This window comes from Chamaea fasciata, unplaced genomic scaffold (assembly GCF_029207755.1).
Source record: "Chamaea fasciata isolate MVZ Bird 193981 ecotype frontalis unplaced genomic scaffold, bChaFas1.0.hap1 SCAF_7, whole genome shotgun sequence".
Lineage (NCBI taxonomy): Eukaryota > Metazoa > Chordata > Aves > Passeriformes > Sylviidae > Chamaea > Chamaea fasciata.
The window spans coordinates 26,891,787-26,910,154 of record NW_027094092.1 but is presented as its reverse complement, the minus strand read 5'-3'; the positions used below and the strand labels follow the sequence as shown (position 1 = coordinate 26,910,154).

At 39.5% G+C, this 18,368-nt stretch overlaps 1 protein-coding gene across 2 annotated transcripts; it reads left to right on the top strand.

The window, feature by feature from the left end:
- The first annotated feature begins 4,309 nt into the window (after window positions 1–4,309).
- On the top strand, window positions 4,310–18,163 carry PTGR2 (prostaglandin reductase 2). Of its 2 annotated transcripts, XM_066188133.1 has the most exons (10): window positions 4,310–4,344; window positions 9,345–9,413; window positions 10,589–10,707; window positions 11,741–11,932; window positions 12,717–12,887; window positions 13,857–14,066; window positions 14,486–14,607; window positions 15,824–15,911; window positions 16,643–16,682; window positions 17,931–18,163. In XM_066188133.1, the coding sequence occupies exons 2-10, from the start codon at window positions 9,377–9,379 to the stop codon at window positions 17,993–17,995; spliced, it is 1,044 nt and encodes a 347-aa protein (XP_066044230.1). In that variant the 5' UTR covers window positions 4,310–4,344; window positions 9,345–9,376; the 3' UTR covers window positions 17,996–18,163. The 2 variants fall into 2 exon arrangements, with proteins under 2 accessions (XP_066044230.1, XP_066044231.1); XM_066188134.1 differs by lacking the exons at window positions 16,643–16,682; window positions 17,931–18,163 and adding an exon at window positions 16,007–16,030.
- Window positions 18,164–18,368: the final 205 nt, after the last annotated feature.

The window sequence follows — 18,368 nt, the reverse complement described above, 5'->3', positions numbered from 1 at the left end:
CTCAGAAATGGATGGCATAATTGAGTTTGATGAAAATCTGGTCTCCCAAAGCTGCCTACCCTTTCTAAAATCTTCAGCCAACAGGGAGTTGAGCTGGTCACACATCACCTTTAAACTGGCTTCAGAGCATGGAATGTCACTTTGACATGAAGTCAGCTGAATAGCTCAGTTCAACCTCAGCAGCTGTCTCAAGCTAAATTTTTTCTATTTGTATATTTCATCACTTACGCTGTTTCAAAGAGTCACTTCCAATGGCTGTAATGACCTCAGGTGTTGCTGTCCTCTCCTGGAGTTACTGCATCCACAGGTTTGCTGCCAGAACAAATAATCTGCAGACTCCTAAAACATGTCTTGCAAACATACATGGATTAGCTCAAATTACACCCAATAGCACTTCTTGCAGTTGGCTGACATTGCATCGAGTGAACGGGAGAGGCATCTCATTGTCTGGTCTCCTGGCCTGGCAACAAGAGCAAGAAACTTAACTGAAGTTTAGTAAGCTAATAGTTTAGAAAACCAGAAACATCAGATCTACTAGAGATGACTTTGCAATAATTTTTCTTACTGCAGCCTGAAACAGTGCTTTAGAATTTGTGGGATAAGTGAATTGGTTTTGTTACCCAAGATCACAGAGTTCACCAAGTTCTTCCACAAGGCCTGTTTGTCAGTGGACAAACACACCTTTTCTCAAGATACCTCACTTCTCTGAAGAATAGATTAAAAATGTTTCTCTAACTTCCTGTACCCTTAGAACAATGCTTCCTCACAGCAGAAGATGACATCTTACTTTCCTATCGTATAACAGGCATACTACATCAAAAATAAAGATTTAAATTGTGCTGGATTTGAGTAATCTAATTGAGCATTTCTCTTCACAGATTCCATGAAGGATGTTTCTTGAGAGACCTCATAGACCACTTTGCTCCCTACACACACAGGCTAAGGAATCTGCTGTCACTTGAGCTCATGCATACCCCAGGGAATTTTTATGGCCAAAACACACCTGCACTTCAGTTACATAAGCAACATCTGCATTATTCATCTACAGAGATTGAAAGACTACTTATTATAGTGACATTAATTAAAAATTATAAAGAAAAGGCGCACATCTGCCAAAAATGAGCTACCAATGAATGTGGCAATGTGTAAAAGGAGAATTATTATGGCATATACTTATAAATATGACCCATAAGCCCAGCAAATCCTGTAATTTAGATTATTTTGTAATTTAAAAATATCTAAGCCTTACATAGTAGGCAGAATATGTAAGTTTGTTGTTTCTATATTAAGAGCAGGTAAACATGAACAAAAAGGTGGTTTGGAGTTAGTTAGACAGTCAGTTAATCCTAAAGGAGAGAATGGGGGGAAAGCCTCCAGACTTTGATTTTTGAGTTCTATTTTAATTATTAGTTTTGACTTCACTGAAATTGATGGCAATATGATTTTAACCACTCTGAACAAGACAGCTGTTTCAATTTTACACTGTCCAAGCTTACACATGATTTTGGGAGCTAATGACTTTTTATCCACAAGCCTCTTTTCCCCCGCTCTTTGTTCTAAAAGGATCAAATGGGATTTTTTTTAATCCCACCATGTGGTTCAGAAATGTTTTTTCTTTCTCAAATTTGCCTGAAGTTGGTCAGAGGATACCTTGAGGATGTGTTCAGTGAAGTAAGGCTCCCCTGAATGACATTCCCTATTTCAGTAGGCAGCAGTTATTTGTTGTCCATGACCACAACCATCTTCTAAACATATCCTCCATTTTACCTCTGCTCCATCTCTGACTGACTTTAAAGTTATCACATCAGTGTTCATTTAGACTTGTTTATTCGTGGTAGCAGTCCTTAATATCTGTTCTGTAGCAACTATTCCACAATGGCTTGCTTGCATAGACAGTTTTATTTCACATGTGGGGTGATTGTGTGGTTTAGTTCAGTCTGAGGTGAATCAAACTAAACCCCAAAAAAGCATTTTTAGAGTAGAAAAAGTATCCACAGGCCAAGTCAGCGCAGAATAGCTGCTGCACTTTAAATTCACACCTAAGTTTATTTTACAATAGCTTCACTGAACAAGTACTTAACAAAAGAGACAAGGGGGGATGTGTGTGTGCGTGTGTATGACCATAAAGCTTAAACAGCAAACTACAGATGACTGCTGCAACTGTCACCAGAATCATCTTGTTTGTAGAGGAAACACAGCCACCCTATGGCAAGCAAGAGAAAATGGGGTTGTGCAGAGGTTTTGAAATACTATTTTTTGTATTTGGGTTAAGGGTCTTGGGGGTTTTTTTCATACTTTTATCAAACACCAGAAGTTGTATTACCATTATATTATATAATACAGGTGTAGAAATATATGTACATGTGCCAATATACAACATCCTCTTTGTCTTTCCCCACTTTCCTTTCAATTATGGCTAGTCATTGAGACACACAACTTCTAAATGAACAGGAAGCTCTCCAGTAATAGATTTCATGTTTGCTCATGTAGTGACCCATGACATTGTCTTCTGAAAGAATTATTTTGTAATTGTGCTGTTCTTTTCTTGCACAAGTAGGAGGCAAGTCAGTGCTCATTCTTTTGAATACAGGCCTCCTACTCACAAGATGTGCCTGTTTGAAACTGAAGATGATTTCAACCCTGATGACTTGCTTTCAGTGCATTATACCTGCAATCAATGCACCTGTCATGAGATCAGATGATACAAGTTGGGGAAAAAAAGTATGGAGGTATAAACCTCCTTATTAACATACTTAATTTTCTCCCCTCTGGACCATTCCAGTTCCAATGATGTTATTTCAACTAATGTGAAATGCAAAGTTTTGTATATTATAGTGGAACAAATATAAATAATTCACTTAAACCTATATTATAGTGCTATGGGTCAAGCTACAACAGAAAGACTTTGCCTGCCTTTCTGTGAAGCAGAGTACAAAGTAATTGAAGTCATTAGTCTGGAAGAGTTTTTCCAGGCTGCAGCAGTCACTTCAGGCTCCACGGTAATTGCCACCAATTCAGTGGCCACTTCACAGACCTGTTTGTCCTTACAGCACCGTGAATCACTACAGCATTGGGTGAGTACACAGAGTAATCATGTCAGGCAGTACCAGGACCTAAGCCTCATCCCAGGAAAGCTTTGGGTCTTGCTACAACATGTTTTTTAAGGAAAGAAATATCTTCATCTATATTCAAGCACAGAAATAGCACATATATAGTAAATACATTATATCGCACACGACAGCAACTTTAGTGGAATTTTAGGAATAGCTAGCAAACAATCCTATATCGCAGCAATGAACAAAATCTTATCCACTGGAACATGCAAGAAGCAAATATCTCCAAGTGTTACACTAAGGAACCGTGCCCTCATAAACTGTAAATGCCATCTCCCAGTACCTCCGTTTAATAAGGCCAAGTGCCGAATCCTGCACTTGGATTACAGCAACTCCATGCATCACTGCAGGCCTGGGGAAGAGTGACTGGAAAACTGCCTGGAGGAAAAGGACCTGGGGATGCTAATTGACGATGGAACATCAGCCAATGTGTGCCCAGGTGGCCAGGGAGGCCAAAGGCATTCTGGCCTGTATCAGCAATAGGGTGGCCAGCAGGACCAGGGCAGGGATTGTTCCCCTGCACTCGGCACTGGCAAGACCGCACCTTGAGTGCCATGCCCAGTTTTGGGCCTGTCATGACTAAAAAGACATTGAGGTGCTGGAGCAGATCCAGAGAAGGGCAGCGGAGGTGCTGAAGGGTCTGGAGCACAAGTGTGATGAGTAGCTGAGGGAGTTGGGGGAGTTTATCCTGGAGAAAAGAAGACTTGGCGGGGAGGATATCATTGCTCTCTACAATCGCCTGGAAGGAGGTTGTAGCCACGGGAGGGTTGATCTCTTCTCCCAGGCAGCCAGTGCGCGACAGGACAAGAGCAGATGGCCTCAAGCTACGCCAGAGGAGGTTCAGGTTGGACATTACGAAGAATTTCTTCACTGAATGGTTTATTAAGCATTAACTGAAATCCGACTGCCTGGGGAAAGAGTGGACTTGCCGTTCCCTAGAGCCGTTCAAGGAACCATATGAGGGACTTAGTGCCCAGTCTAGTAGACAACGTGGTGTTCAGTGAAAGGTTGCTGTCGATGCTCTTGGAGACCTTTTCCAGCCTTAATGATTCAGTGTGATTCTGCTATTCAGGGAATATCCCGCCACGGCCCCTCACACCAGCGCGGCCGGGCCCGGGGCATCGCCGCTTTAAGGACGGGCCTCCGCAGGCTTTCCCTGTTTAAGGTCCCTGCGCGTGCGCGCGGGGCCGCGGGGGGCGGGCGTTCTCGGGGGCGCCCGGGCCGGCTCAAGGTGAGCGGGAGCCTGGGGATCACGGGGATCCCGGGGATCCCGGGGGACGCGGCGCTGCCGGGGGCCAGCCGGGCTTCGGCCTGAGGGGAGGGTGACATGCTTGGCAGAGCTCGTACTCTCCTTCCCGGCAGTCGTATCCTCAGGGATTAGCACCTCCTCGGCTGCAGGGCAGGCGGGGCGCAGGTGCGGTAGAGGTTGGAGGAGGCTGTTGGCATTGCCCGATGCCTGGAACGGGAGCTGGAATGGAGCTTTACTGAGCCCCCTGATCAAAGCGCGTCCCGGGGCGGTGGAGGCATTCCGGAGGAGAGCAGCGGAGCCCACCGCAGCCCCGGACCAGCCTGTAGGACTGAGCCCCCTGCGCTGCCTCTGCCTCGCTCGGCTTCTCTCTCCGGGGCTGCTCTGTCTGCTGCTTCCGAAACTGGGAATGACCCGTGTGCGAGGCTCTCTCCAGAGGCTCTTCCACCGTCGGCAGCACTGCTTTCTAACTTGGTCTTCGGGCTTACCTGGGGAACTGGATAGTCAGTAGGCTCTCTGAGATGGCTCTCACGTCCAAGTCTGCGAACTAAACTATAGGCTTCTCAAAACCCCCATCGGGTGATGCTCCCGCCCTCCTGGGAGCAATCTGCATTCCTTATGTGAAATTCTGCCAAGAGGAAATAGGCCTTATGTATATATACCATATACATTTATGGTATTTTAGACAATTTTCAGCAACTCCAATACAGTGCAACTACTTACTAAAAAAAAAAAAAAAGTTCTAGCTGTGGTACCTAAAAGCTTTTAGATATTTTTTTGGCACCTAAATCTGAAAAAGTTAAGTTTATACAGTCCTATTGTACGTAGATATGAATGTATATACTTACTGGAACTTTTTCTCTGTAGGTCAGTGAAATCTGATAAAAAGCTGAAAGATACTAGGCTTCTTGGGAGTTTAAAAAAAAGATTGTAGTATCAAGATCCTACTACTATTGTCTTTCTTTTTCATCTGCTTCTACCTTGGAGGAAAGATTGGAGCCTACCCTCAACTCTTATAGTGTGTCAGAAAATCCACATGAAGAAAACACTGGGAGAGACTTATCATCAGAGAATTCAGTGATGAGACATGGAATATTAGGAAATCTAATTTTATTGGTTCAGTTCATGAAAGTACTTAGCTTTTTATGGCATGTGTTTTTCTCCATTCATGACAGTCAGTATTGATTCTGGCTTGCCATTAATTAACATTCATCAAAAGTAGAGCTCCTTAGTGGAGCTGGTGGGAGCTTTGGTGCTTAATCCATTACATTTGCTCTTCCATTTCCATTTACCTCATCTTGCCAGTTACAGTTGTCTTTTTTTTTTTTTTTTTTTTTTTTTCCCCCACCAGTCATTCCCATCTCAGTTTGCTTGGTTGTCTCATTCATCATTCCTGGTTCTCTTTCCCCATTCTGTTTCACTCTTCTCTGCTTTACTGGCCATTAAGTTGCTGTTCTTGCCATGTTTCTCTGTTCTTACTGATTCCTAGTCCCAATTCTTCCCATCTTTCCTTCCTGCATGTTCCTCATTCAGAGTCATTCTTGAAATTTCTTTGCTTGAGTTTCCTTTAAGGATCTTTGCTCCAGCCAATCTGATGTCACAGTTTCAGAAGATTTCCAGATCTTTTATTCTGTTTAGGTTGCCTGCCTTCTTCCTCCTTGCTGCCTGGGCCTGATACAGGACTACCTGTTGTTCCTTTTGCTTTTTAACTAGACTTCGTCTGGCACGGGCTTTAATGACTTGGAAGCAGGTGTCTCATTTTGGCAAGGGTATAGGCAACTGAAAACTGCCTTATAGGCAGTCTCAGAAACAAGAAGTTCTGGGAACCAAGCCCAGGGCAAACAAACTGGAGCATTTTAGCACAGAGGAATTTATTTAACTTCTTAAAAGGAGTTGTCACGTGTCTCTGAAACAGGCAAGGGGGGAAAGAGATGAGAGTAAAACTGGGCTAAAACATACTTGAGACAGCCCTGAAGATGCTGCTGTTATGCCGCTTAATGCTCCTGATGTACTCATAGGGTGAATCCCGTGATTGGCCTAGCACAATGATGTTAAAACTTGGAATTTTTACTCTCTTTGATTTAAAGAGTAAAACCAACTGAGATTAGTTTTGTTTGGAAAAGCTAAAAAATAATAATTGTGTTGTCTTTTTAAAAAATAGTCAAAAACATCCTTTACACTGGCACTATGCTTGTATTGAAAAGAATTGCATGTATGATACACATCTCCTTTATTTCACTTTAAAGAAAATCTATTGTCTTTTTCCTAAAGCTTTCCTCACTGTATAGTGCTAAAAGATGGTGCCTCTACTTATTTTCTTTAGTTGCTTCTGTGTTGTTTGTGATGTGAGGAGAGTTTGATTCTTACTGTACAGTGTTACAGTGACCATTTGCTTGTGTAATGGTGTTGCTGACTTCCACTGTAGGTGCAGTCCTATTTAGAAGTTAATGTCCACCTGCAGTGTTGTGTTTGCTGTGGCAGCTGTCACAGAATGAGTGACAATTCAGTTGCCAGTTTCACTTTTTGTCCACCCACTCATGGTATTTGGAAGATCTTCAATTTGAATCAGTACACAGGCTCCTCAAACAAAAGCTGTGAAAACAAACCAGGAAATAAACAGTGATTTTGTTCCTTCAAAATGTCAGGCATTCAAAGAAGTAGTCTAAACTTGCATTGGATAATTCTTCTACTCACATCTTTCTATGCTTCTCTGTATTGCTTTGTCTTCCTTTTAGTAAGTTAATATCTTCGACTTTTTTTCTTTATATAACTGTGGAGTTTTTCCCTCTGTATAATCATAGAAAGCAGATATTTCAGAAGTATGTTAGTCACCATAAAAATTATCTTCATCCTCTCTTGTTCAGATTGGGGTTTTGTGTTTGCATAATAAACATATTTAGTTCCAGTCTGACAAAAATGGAGTCAGCAGTTTTGGCAGCGGGGCGCTGTGTAAGGCATGAGCTGTACAGCAATTCTGCCTGCTCTGTGTGGTTTACAAACAGAGGCTCAAACCCTCAGCCATGGCTATGGATAGTAAATATTGGGGTGTGATTTGCCCAGATTTCACGTGAGCTCTCAGATGCCGTTGGTTTATATTCACTGCTTTCTTAACTCTTTATTTCTGTACAGAGCAGTTTGATTAGTGATTATAAACTTCAGCTGAATTGGGAATGTGTGCAAATCATTTACTAGGGTAGGCTCGTCCTTTTAAACTGCACTGGGCACGTCTGACAGTTTACAAAATGCTCATTGTATTAGCAGAAATTCTCAGATGGTAGATCAATTGCTCTGGGAATAAGAGTTGTCCTACTTAAATATAATTTTATTGGGCAGATGTTATCAGGAAGAATTTGGAGGTTTGTTCTGAAAAATATTCTCTAAAACAAATACAGAGTGATGTGCCCAAGGTCACACAGGAAGTCTATAGCTGAGTACAGTGCTGAACCTAACATCAGCCAAACTTTCTCTTGGGCCATCCTTCCTGTTAGGGTTTTACATTATTTAGATTCTAAAGATTGTATCAGTTATGTGGGTATAAAGATAGATTTTTATTCCACTTTTTAATTGTTAAGTCCTTAATTTTCAATGCTTATTTTTGTTTATAAACAGTAACTAGTAATTTCATCAAAGCATGGGGTTTTTTTCCTTTTGTTGTAGACTGTTGTTCTACATTGTTTTGTCCAAAGAATTCTGCAGGTCGCTTATTTTTCAATTATATGATGCTGTAAAGACACTTTTGAGATTCATTCCTTGTAGCTTATCTTGTAGCATCCTTAGGTGTTGAAATACTGGAAAGAAATTAACTTTTTAATAACTTTTCCCAAATAAGTAGCTTTTTGAGTTCAAACACAATAAAATGTTAAACCTTGATCTGTTTCTTTAACAAAATACTTGTGTTTTGAGTCAGCTGTGTGTTTTAAAGGGGAGGGATGGCCAGGGATGTGCACCTTTTCTCCTAGTAACTTTTTAATTATGTTTTTCAACATTCCAGACTAAAGTTCTTGACGGTTTGTGAGGGCTGTTGTGTAAGCAGTATAGCAGTACAGACAGAAGGTTCTGTATTTTGCAATGTTCAAAGAATAAAGATGTTGGATAAGTGATGATGATGTGCTCTTTCTAGGCTCATCTTTTAGATTTGCTCCAATTTGCTGTTCTTGTCAGCAAAATAAACATTTTGACAAAGATGTCAGCTATCATGTTTCATTCCTTAATGTCCTTTGTTCATGTGGATGTTGGTTATTTATGGCTGTTGGCTGAGGATAGTAGTCTCATTCTTATTTTGTATTAGATCTGAAAGCATGTGAGATCATGTTTTTTTTCCTGTTAAATAAGGGTTATTTCCTCTTAATAACTTTGGGTCTCACAGATGCAAAATCACAGATTTGCAATCCTCCTTTAAGCTGTTGAAATTCAAGGAGAAATTTTTCTGTAGAACAGATTGAGTGATGATCTCATTCTTTCTCATCTCTGGGCACTGCTAATAGAAACAAAACACCTTACACAACAATATCTTTTTATCATGTACCTGCAGACTGCTATTCTGGTGTGCCTCCCTTCCTTTTTCTGAGTGGCACCTGTTTCTGTGTGCAAAGCTGCCTCTGTGTCTGTGAGGTGGGAAAGGCTGTTCTCAGTCAGCACAGGAAAGCAAATCAGACACCTCTCCCTCTGCCTGGTAGGGGCTGGTGAGGGTCTTACAAGGAACATGGTACATTACAGTTTTCCATCTTTCCAGCAGATGCTACTGTGACATTGTATAAAATCAGGGCTTTTAAAGGATAAACAGGGAAACTCCTTATTCACACGTTTGTTTATTTTATGCTTGAGGTTGCTTGACATGATTCTTTGTATCTTCCTTGGGGGTGGATGCTGAAGTTGGGGAGGTCTGTATTTCATCCCCAGTTTCCAAATTACTGAGTACTTTTTCTCCTATTCTTTTTTCAATAAAATTTATATTTCAGGCCTTCAAATAACATTTTCTTTTGTAGAAATCCAGTGTGAAATTGCTGCAAAAGCAGAGATGATTATACAAAGAGTAGTGCTGAATTCACGGCCTGGTATGTATTTCTCTTCACTGAAGAAGCAATATGTTTGTTCTGATTGCCTCATGCTCCAAAATGGTGAGGGTAGAAACAGACACCAATTTGAGATATTGACATTTATATATCTTAACATTGCATGCAGCAATAAAGTTTATTTAAAGTGCATTTATTTATATATGAATTTATTATTTTCTAGTAATATAAATAAATATATTTGTAGGAAGTTTTTCTAGGTCTATCAATGAAAGTAAATTGTATTAATATAGATACATTTCTATTAAATATTTAACATAGATTCAAACTGCATTTGTTTAGTCTCTATATGCAGATTTCTAAACTGTTGGGTGAGGAAAAAAGAGTTAACGCACAATATATGAGAAAACTCTAAGAGTAGGGGCTGAAAGTGAAGAAAGATTAGGGGATGTGACTTTTTAGTTCTCACATTCTTTTTACATTATAAGAGATGTCTAAAATATTCTGTTACTATTATTTTTTGTTTCCTTGTAGTAAATACTGAATCTTTTGTTCCTCTCGTGTTTCAAGGGGTTTGTTTTTTAAGTTTACACTGTTGAGGTTTTGTTTACTTTCTTGCTTACCACTTGACTTGCCTTGTTATGGATCAGCCCAGTATTTTGAATAGTGAGTTCATAGATCTGGTGTAGAAGCCATTAAGTTTTGGAGGGAGTATTGTATGCTGCTTAATGCTAAAATAGTTTTAAGAGTTAAGAACTATTGTGTGACCTGCAATCAAGTCTTTCAAATGGTACAGCAGGAGCCTGCTCTAGCTGTGCAGTCACTGATTTAAAATAGGCAAGGCTGTCTGGCTGCCTCAGCGCTGGTGGTCCCAGTTGTCTGATTGATCTGCTGCATGTGGTACAAACCTGAGGATGAAGCCTCCAGTTCTGGGGTTCTGGCCACAGTTTTATGGATGTTTCTGGGAAGCTTTTAATGTAAGGAAGTCTCTGTAAAGGGATGCCCTTGCAGCTTGTGCAGTGGCTGTAGTCTATTGCCTCAGTCTCGAGTCAGAAGAGGCAGAAAGGTGGGGAGTAGTTGGTTGTAGTTTTACAGCCGAGTAAATATTTAACCTAATTTATTCTAAAAAGGACTACCTTAAAAAAAGACTTTCCCATATTGATTAGGGGAAGTTCTATATTGATTCATTTATTTGTTTAATTCTAATATAACTCTAGGTAAGAATGGAGTGCCAGTGGCTGAAAACTTCCGACTGGAGCAAAGTACAATAGCAGATACTGTCCAAGCGGGACAAGTGCGTGTTAAAACTCTCTATCTCTCAGTGGACCCCTACATGGTAAGTGATGGACTTAGAGCTAAGCCAGAGTTGGTATTTTAAAGTATATTCAACTCTGTACCTGTCATGATGTTTAACACCAAAGTTACCAATCACAGAACAAATGTATGCCTAGTGTAACTTAGTAATTGTATTCATTCTGATGGAGTTATATTGGGAAGGAATTTGGCATTAATATGCTTGGGATATATAGATCAATGTGACTTTATTGGACCAGGAAGGGACTATAAGCCCTGGTATGCCAATTACAGATTTGTTTGTATCAGCTTTTTCTGTACTTTGCCTTTTTAATATTCTTATTTTTCCAGTCATACAAAATTACAGAAGTCATGTGGTTGGGAGATTTGTGAGTTGAAATAGAAGTGAAGGTAGAAGAAGAACCAGACAGACAGAGTCTGTAAAAGTTTGTTATAAAGAGAATTCCGATCATTTATTCCCTCCATAGATGGCAATAGTAGAAAAAAAAAAAACAGTCTAGATTTCAAGAAAGTACATTTAGCTTGGAATGGAAAAGTTAAAGAATCCTGAAATACTAGCTGGAGCTATAGGGGAAGCTGCAAAGAAAATGTCACATTTCAAGATGTTTCATTAAACAGATCTCTGTCAGGGATGGTCTACATATATTTGACAGCTCTTCAGTTCACAGGCATGAACTAAATGACTCGTGGGCATTTTTTTTCAATCCTGCGTTTCTAGGATTCCTTCAGTTGAGGAATGGCATTTGTAGGATTCTCATCAGACCCGAGCCTGTCATTGTCAGTTGTGCTGGTGCCTTTGAGCCAACGTCTGTAGAATGTGTTGGCTTTGGTAACACTGCTGGAGGAGATCAGGATGGTCCATCCTCCTTTTGTACTGAGCAAACAAAGGGAAAGAGGGATCTGGGAAACGATTATGAATACTTGGGGTTTACTGAGAGGTTTTTGAGTGGCTCTTTGTGTTTGAGGTTTGAAACACATCTTCATCCCTCATGCAACTTGGACTGATAAACAAGTTGTGTTCCACCAGAGCTTTTCATTAAAGCCTTGTCTTTCAGCGCTGCCGAATGAACGAGGACACGGGCTCGGATTACCTGCAGCCCTGGCAGCTGTCTGAAGTTGCTGACGGTGGGGGTATCGGGGTTGTGGAGGAGAGCAAGCACCATAACCTCGCTAAAGGAGACTTTGTAACTTCCTTCACTTGGCCCTGGCAGACTGCGGCAATTCTTGATGGAGACTTGCTACAAAAGGTGATACAAATGCAAAGCCCAGGTTGTGGCTGGTTTTTTCCTAAACCCTTTTCCCCCCTCCAAATCTCTCTCTCTCTCTTTTTTTTTTTTCTTTTTTTTTTTTTTTTTTTTTTCTCTCTCTCTCTAAATAGCTGCTAATGACTGAAGCGGGTTCAGTTAAATAATTCTCTTATTTATTTTAATTCTAATAGAACTTCTTGTTCTTGAGAGTGTAACTCTAAGACATGAAAGGCTTTAGGTGTATTTAATTTATTTTTCTAACTTGTGTTAGTAAAAGTTTTTACTTGAGGTTTTACATTCACATAAGAAAGGGTATTCAATATTAAGCTGAAAGTGGAGATGTTCCAGTGCATTAGGGATATTGTGTTGATTGTTTTCACATAACAGAAAATAACTGCAGTTTGAGAATTTATACTTTCCAATAAATTCCTTCCTTTGGGACTCTTTGTCACTGATCTGCAAATGTGATATTTGATAAAATGATGCATTTTTATCCTTTATGCTAGCATAGGGATAGTTCACCATTGCTGGAAACTTCTTACCTCCCAACTGCTTTTTAACACTTCCAAAAAAAGTTATTTCATTTAAAAACTTTTTCTAAAACCACAGAGACATAACATTTCTGTACAAACTTGTTGTTAGAATAGAGCTAGAGATAGCTCATCCCTACCAGTTGTACCTTGCCTGGTAAATACCCTGAGTTAGTTTTCTACCCTCAGGCAATCAAAGAGCTACACCTCACCTTTGAAACAAGTGACCTCCTACCCACGTTTCTGTTCCGTAGCTGGTCCCACAGCTTGTGGATGGGCGCCTTTCCTACTTCCTGGGCGCAGCTGGGATCACGGGGCTGACGGCCCTGCTGGGAGTCCGAGAGAAAGGACATGTGGCCCCAGGTGCCAACCAGACCATGGTGGTGAGCGGGGCGGCTGGCGCCTGCGGCTCCTTGGCCGGCCAGGTAGGTGCAGGCCGAGGGAGTGCAAACAGACTCTGTTACCAAGTCTTCTCTTCTGAAACATGCTGGTTATTAAACATACTGATAAAATCTTCGTAAACATGAGCAGGTATAACCCTGTGGGAACGGCCGGTTTCACAGATGTGGCACACTCTCACTGTGAAAGACTTTACATATGAAACTCGAGTTTCATGAAAAAGGGAGAGGAGAAAACAGATTGTGGTGATTACTTGTTGCTAGCACAAGTAAAATAGGTGGTATATATACATGTATTTATTATAAATTTATATGGTAGCCTGCCATTCCAACACTGTATTGACTGGGGACTTTATTTTTTTCTCTATCAGAGAATAGTAATGTGGTAAACCCTTTGTGCTGTGTGCCATGACATCCTTTGTGTTTTGAGATTTTCAGTTCTTTTATCTGCCTCTGGTTTGCAGAACCTGTTTGCAGTGTATGTGCATATCTACAACTATCTCTCTAGATAGATATATATACACAAACAAAATCATTATTAAGCAAACTTTAGACCTACTAATAAATAGAAGCTATGAAGAAACAATGCATGAGCAAATCTATGAAGATTGTATTTAAATCAATTATTGTCTATTTTTTTTCCTTTTATTAGTTATGTTATGGTACTCGGCATGTGGTAGTTTTCTACTCTATTTGGTTCTCCAGTACTGGCAGTCACTGGTGATTCCACAAACATAGTCTTCTGCAGTCAGTGAGTTTGAAAATATGGCAAATTTTGATTGTACCTGCCCCATGTGTAGTTGTGAGGAGGGAGTGACAAGAGGCAGTTGTGCCACATGACATGGGAGTGTTTGCTGCCTGGGGTTTAGTGGGGTGGGAATAACTGTAACACCCCTTAGGACCCCTTTTCTTCCACTGATACTTCTAATTTGTCTTTGTTGTTTGGGGTTTTTGTTTGGTTTGTTTGGTTTGTTTTTTTAACTGTGTTGCCTGCAGATTGGCCGTCTGGAGGGCTGCTCTAGAGTGGTGGGGATTGCTGGCACAGATGAAAAGTGCTCCATTTTGGTCCAAGAAATGGGGTTTGATGCTGCTATCAATTACAAGAAGGGGGATGTGGCAAAACAGCTACGTGAGCTCTGCCCAGGTGGTGTGGATGTTTACTTTGACAATGTTGGTGGAGACATCAGCGATACAGTTATAAGTCAGGTGATTATTCCAGCTGTCAGGTTTATTCTAGTCATTCCCCAATGTCTGCATGCCCAGCTTTCAATTAATTCATACTGGGCTCCAGCCTGTCATACAGCACAGCAGGCTTTCCACTAAAGTGATCAACTTCAGGTGCTGATCCTGGGGGCCCACAGTAAGATAACAATTTCCTGTATCCCTTCTGTGTAGTGCCTTTTAAAATTACACTAGGCTGTATAGCAGTTATTTTTCCACTATTGCCTTGCATTTTTACCTATTTGAATGTTGCCATCGATTGACTGGAACTGCATGCAATTCTCCCACTCTTTTATAGGAAATGTGGCTAGTGAAAATTTTGCAATAACATCTATTGCAACTGAAAAATTTCATTTCTGAGACTGAGGAGTGTCACTTTTCTCACTTTATGCTGTCCCAAACAGATGAATCAGAACAGCCATATCATCCTGTGTGGACAGATTTCTCAGTATAACAAGGACGTGCCTTACCCCCCTCCACTGCCTCCTGACACAGAAAAAATACAGAAAGAAAGGAACATCACAAGGTACATTTCTCCTCCAGAACTTGTGACCAGGTTCCAGGTAGATTGTTCATATGATGTTTGGAAGGTAGTCTGTAATCTGCAGTAGCTACTTGTAATTGGAACAGAATGTTGCCATGCCTAAGAAGGAAAATATAATCGTGGTATCAGTAGATCCTTTCCCTTACATTTGTCTTTATCAGCATAAAAAATGGCAAAGGATGTTGTTATATATAAGCATAGATGTCAGTTGTTATATTTTGTTTAAGGTTGCTTGATTTAGTCCTGTAATCCCTGACAATTCTTTAGTACGAGGGAAGCTGTTGCTATAGTTCTGTTCTCAGATGTTTTGCAAAGTGCCTTCTCTCAAAATGTTGTAATTTGGGCATAAGGATGCAGCTGATGCAGTGATTTTATTGAAATTACATTTTTAGTATTTGGGTGTTTATTAGATAATGGAACTGTAGGTGTGACAGATACATATGGGTAAAACATTTTTATTATGTTCTGACTCTGGGCATTTCTGAATTTCCTCTTAGGATTCAGATGGAGCTAAGGCAGAGATTAGGAGGAGAGTCTTAGGCTTTTCAGTCATTGCATTGTGGGACATTTGGGGGACCTGATTTCTGTGCAGATCAATTGATCTCTTCTAATTAAAATCTTTCCTTGCCCCTGTTACTGTTGTCTGCCCTTTTAAAAAATGGATAAAATTAGTAAAATAGAACATGCATAGTAGAATGCAGTAGAGAATTTAGGCAGGATGTTCCTACGAGTAATTATCATTTTTGATGATCATTTCCATTTCTCAGTTGCTATGGAAAGCTGTGACAGCAGAATTGTGGGGACCCTGAAAGTTATTCTCAGCAACTAGTTGCAGGTTCACTAATTATTCTCCCTACCACTGAAAAAAAAAGGAAAAAAAGAAAAGGGAAAAAATAATAGGAATTTGCTCACACTTTATGGATATTTACTTATTCTGGTGATAGTACTTTACTACTTGATTTTATTACTCTTCTCTCTCTGATACTTGAACAAAACTATCTAAGATTGATATTACTATCAAGCTCCCACTGCAGGAAGTTGTCAAAACAAACTGGCAAGGCCCTGAGCTACATTTCTTTATAATTCGTGCTCATAACCCTTCAGTTTCAACAAGGCTGTTTTCTGAAAAGATTTTTAAAGATTTTCAAGTACATTGACCAACGTTTCTTAAACCAAAGCTGATTCTTTTCTTTCACAGGGAAAGATTCTTGGTGTTGAACTACATGGACAAACAAGAAGCTAGTGTATTACAACTCTGCCAGTGGATCCAGGAGGGTAAACTGAAGGTGAGAACTTCTAGGTCTAATCTATGGCCTTTGATATTATCTCCTACTACAAGAGGACTAATTTCTTTGTCTCTGGCTCTCTCATTGTGCCTCAGGATTGAACAGACCTTTTAAAAAATGAGTGAGTATAATTGAAAGCTTATTAGGTAGTGCTGTTTTAAAAGGTACCTGCTGAGGATGGTCTGACTATTGTACGACAGACTTCTCTGGTTACATGCTGCTCGTGCCTGAATTCTTTATTTCAGCATAGGGTGCAAGTGCTTTTTTGCATAAAGATTCAGACTTTCAAAAACATGTACTTTCAAATACCTGATGAGTTAAGTGCCCTGAATGCTTTTGAGGATCTTGTCAGAAATTTTACTTCAAGCTTTAAAATCACCATTTATTACTTTGTAATGAGTATATTCTTAACCAGGCCTTCCCTGTGGGGTCTGTCTTAATTAGTTTTTGTTTCTTCAGGTGATCAATAATCTTCCTGGGAAAATACCAAGACATTAAATTTTGGTAGGGGCCGGGATCTGATTGAAGAAATAAATCACCTGCAAATTTATCAGGAATTATTTGTGCCTCTCTTGATGAAAGAATCTGGTCCAAACATAGCCCTGTCCATTGTAGCAAGAGAAGTCTTTAGATTTTGGTGGTTTCTATGGAAGTTTCTTGGCATGTTTCTAAGAAATGTGAAATGCAGCTCTTGTTTGAGGAAAACTGAAAGGACTTGTTTGCATTGACAGGTCAGGGAGACCGTGGTAGAAGGCTTAGCAAACATCGGTGGTAAGATATTTACATCATTTTTGAAGAATAATAACCTGATTATATACACTGACATTAGAGGTTAACTACCTCCTTTGTTTCATTTGCCAATTTAAATTTTTGTATTTTATCAAAAACACTTTTATGTTATAATATTTTTTCACTAAATATTAAGATGTTCTGTAAGAGGATTATTGTGTGTTTAAAAAATAATTGAGTATAAATTTAGATATTTTTAGTTGTTGCTTTAGTACTGAGGGGAATTTATTTTTAGACTGCTACCATAGGAGCTGGTGATAGTCATCCTGATCTTAGGGGTTTAAAGTGGTGCCCCTTTCTTCAAACTTCTGTGTAAGGAAATGCTTTTTTTAAATTCTTGAACTTATACTTCAAAAATGCAGTCTCTAACAGAGGTTTTTATTTGATTTGCTAACAAAAAAAGAAAATGAAAAGCATACACAAGAAAGGGCAAAGCATATTACTAGAGAAAGTAAAAATTAATTTCTTTTTATAGAACAAAATGTTCTGTAGCCTGTTCAAAGTATCTGTGTAACAAAGGAAATATAAAAACGAAGGGGGTCTGGTGACATGAGCCACGTGATCCAAGATGTGTTGTAAGAATCCTTCCCTTTCAAGGAAGAGGGAAAAGTATGATTTAGTTCATTTAGTCATTAGTCCTACAAGATTGAAAACTAGTAGAATTAAGTGAAAACAAAATCTTATAGATTTCAATTTTTTCTAGTCATTGCTAAATCCTCTTTACTGGTATACATATGTATTTTGAAGTAACTTGGTCAAATACATCATTCTTTCATACTTTGTTTACTCAAAGGTATATTCTTTTGCACCAGCTTCTCCTACTATTATGCAATATTTATAAACCTTTTCTTTCACAAATGTTTGTGTGACCCCACTGCATTTGTGGGCTGTCCAATCATGCCTTGTTTGGGTGACATACCACAAAAGCAGCAAATGTAGTCGTTAACTTGTATAGGGTCAAACAGTTGCTTACAGATAATTTTTTTTTAATTATTACACAAAGCTGCTCTTAGCAATTTATTACAGGCTAGCTTTTTTTTTTTTTTTTTTTTTCAATCTCCTTCTTAGTTTAGCACATCGTTAAGGATGAATAGGATTAGGTCCAAAGTGGTATCTCTCCTTTTTGGGGAGCTGCTTAATACATTTGCTTCTACCGTTTTTGGTTTCTTTTTTAGAAGCTACTTGGCTTGTTTTGCTTGGCACTAACTTATTTCATTATTTCTCTTGAAGCTGCTTTCCAGTCCATGATGAATGGAGGTAATATTGGCAAACAGATCGTCTTAGTTTCGAAGTAAAAGTCATTGGTTCAAGAAAAATAATTGCATTCTGTCTGTAACAACGGGAAAATTTTTACTTATACTAATTTCCATTTCTTAAATAAACTAGTAAGTTGTTCTGTATGTAGTGAAAGCAGAGATTTTGGGATGCTAATGAATTAAATTGAACTGGAAACAGCAATGCAATCATTTATACTCAAAATGAGTAATACGTTCTTGACATGATTTTGACAGTTGCCGCCTACACTTGCAAATATTTAATGGGTGTGGTTTGAAAGAACATCCTGTGTTGTCCCAAGGACAGGCTCATGACCTGGTTGATGTGTGACAGCACTTCATACACCAAGGCAAGGAATTCCTATTTCTTTATTGTATTCTGTGCATAGTAGGA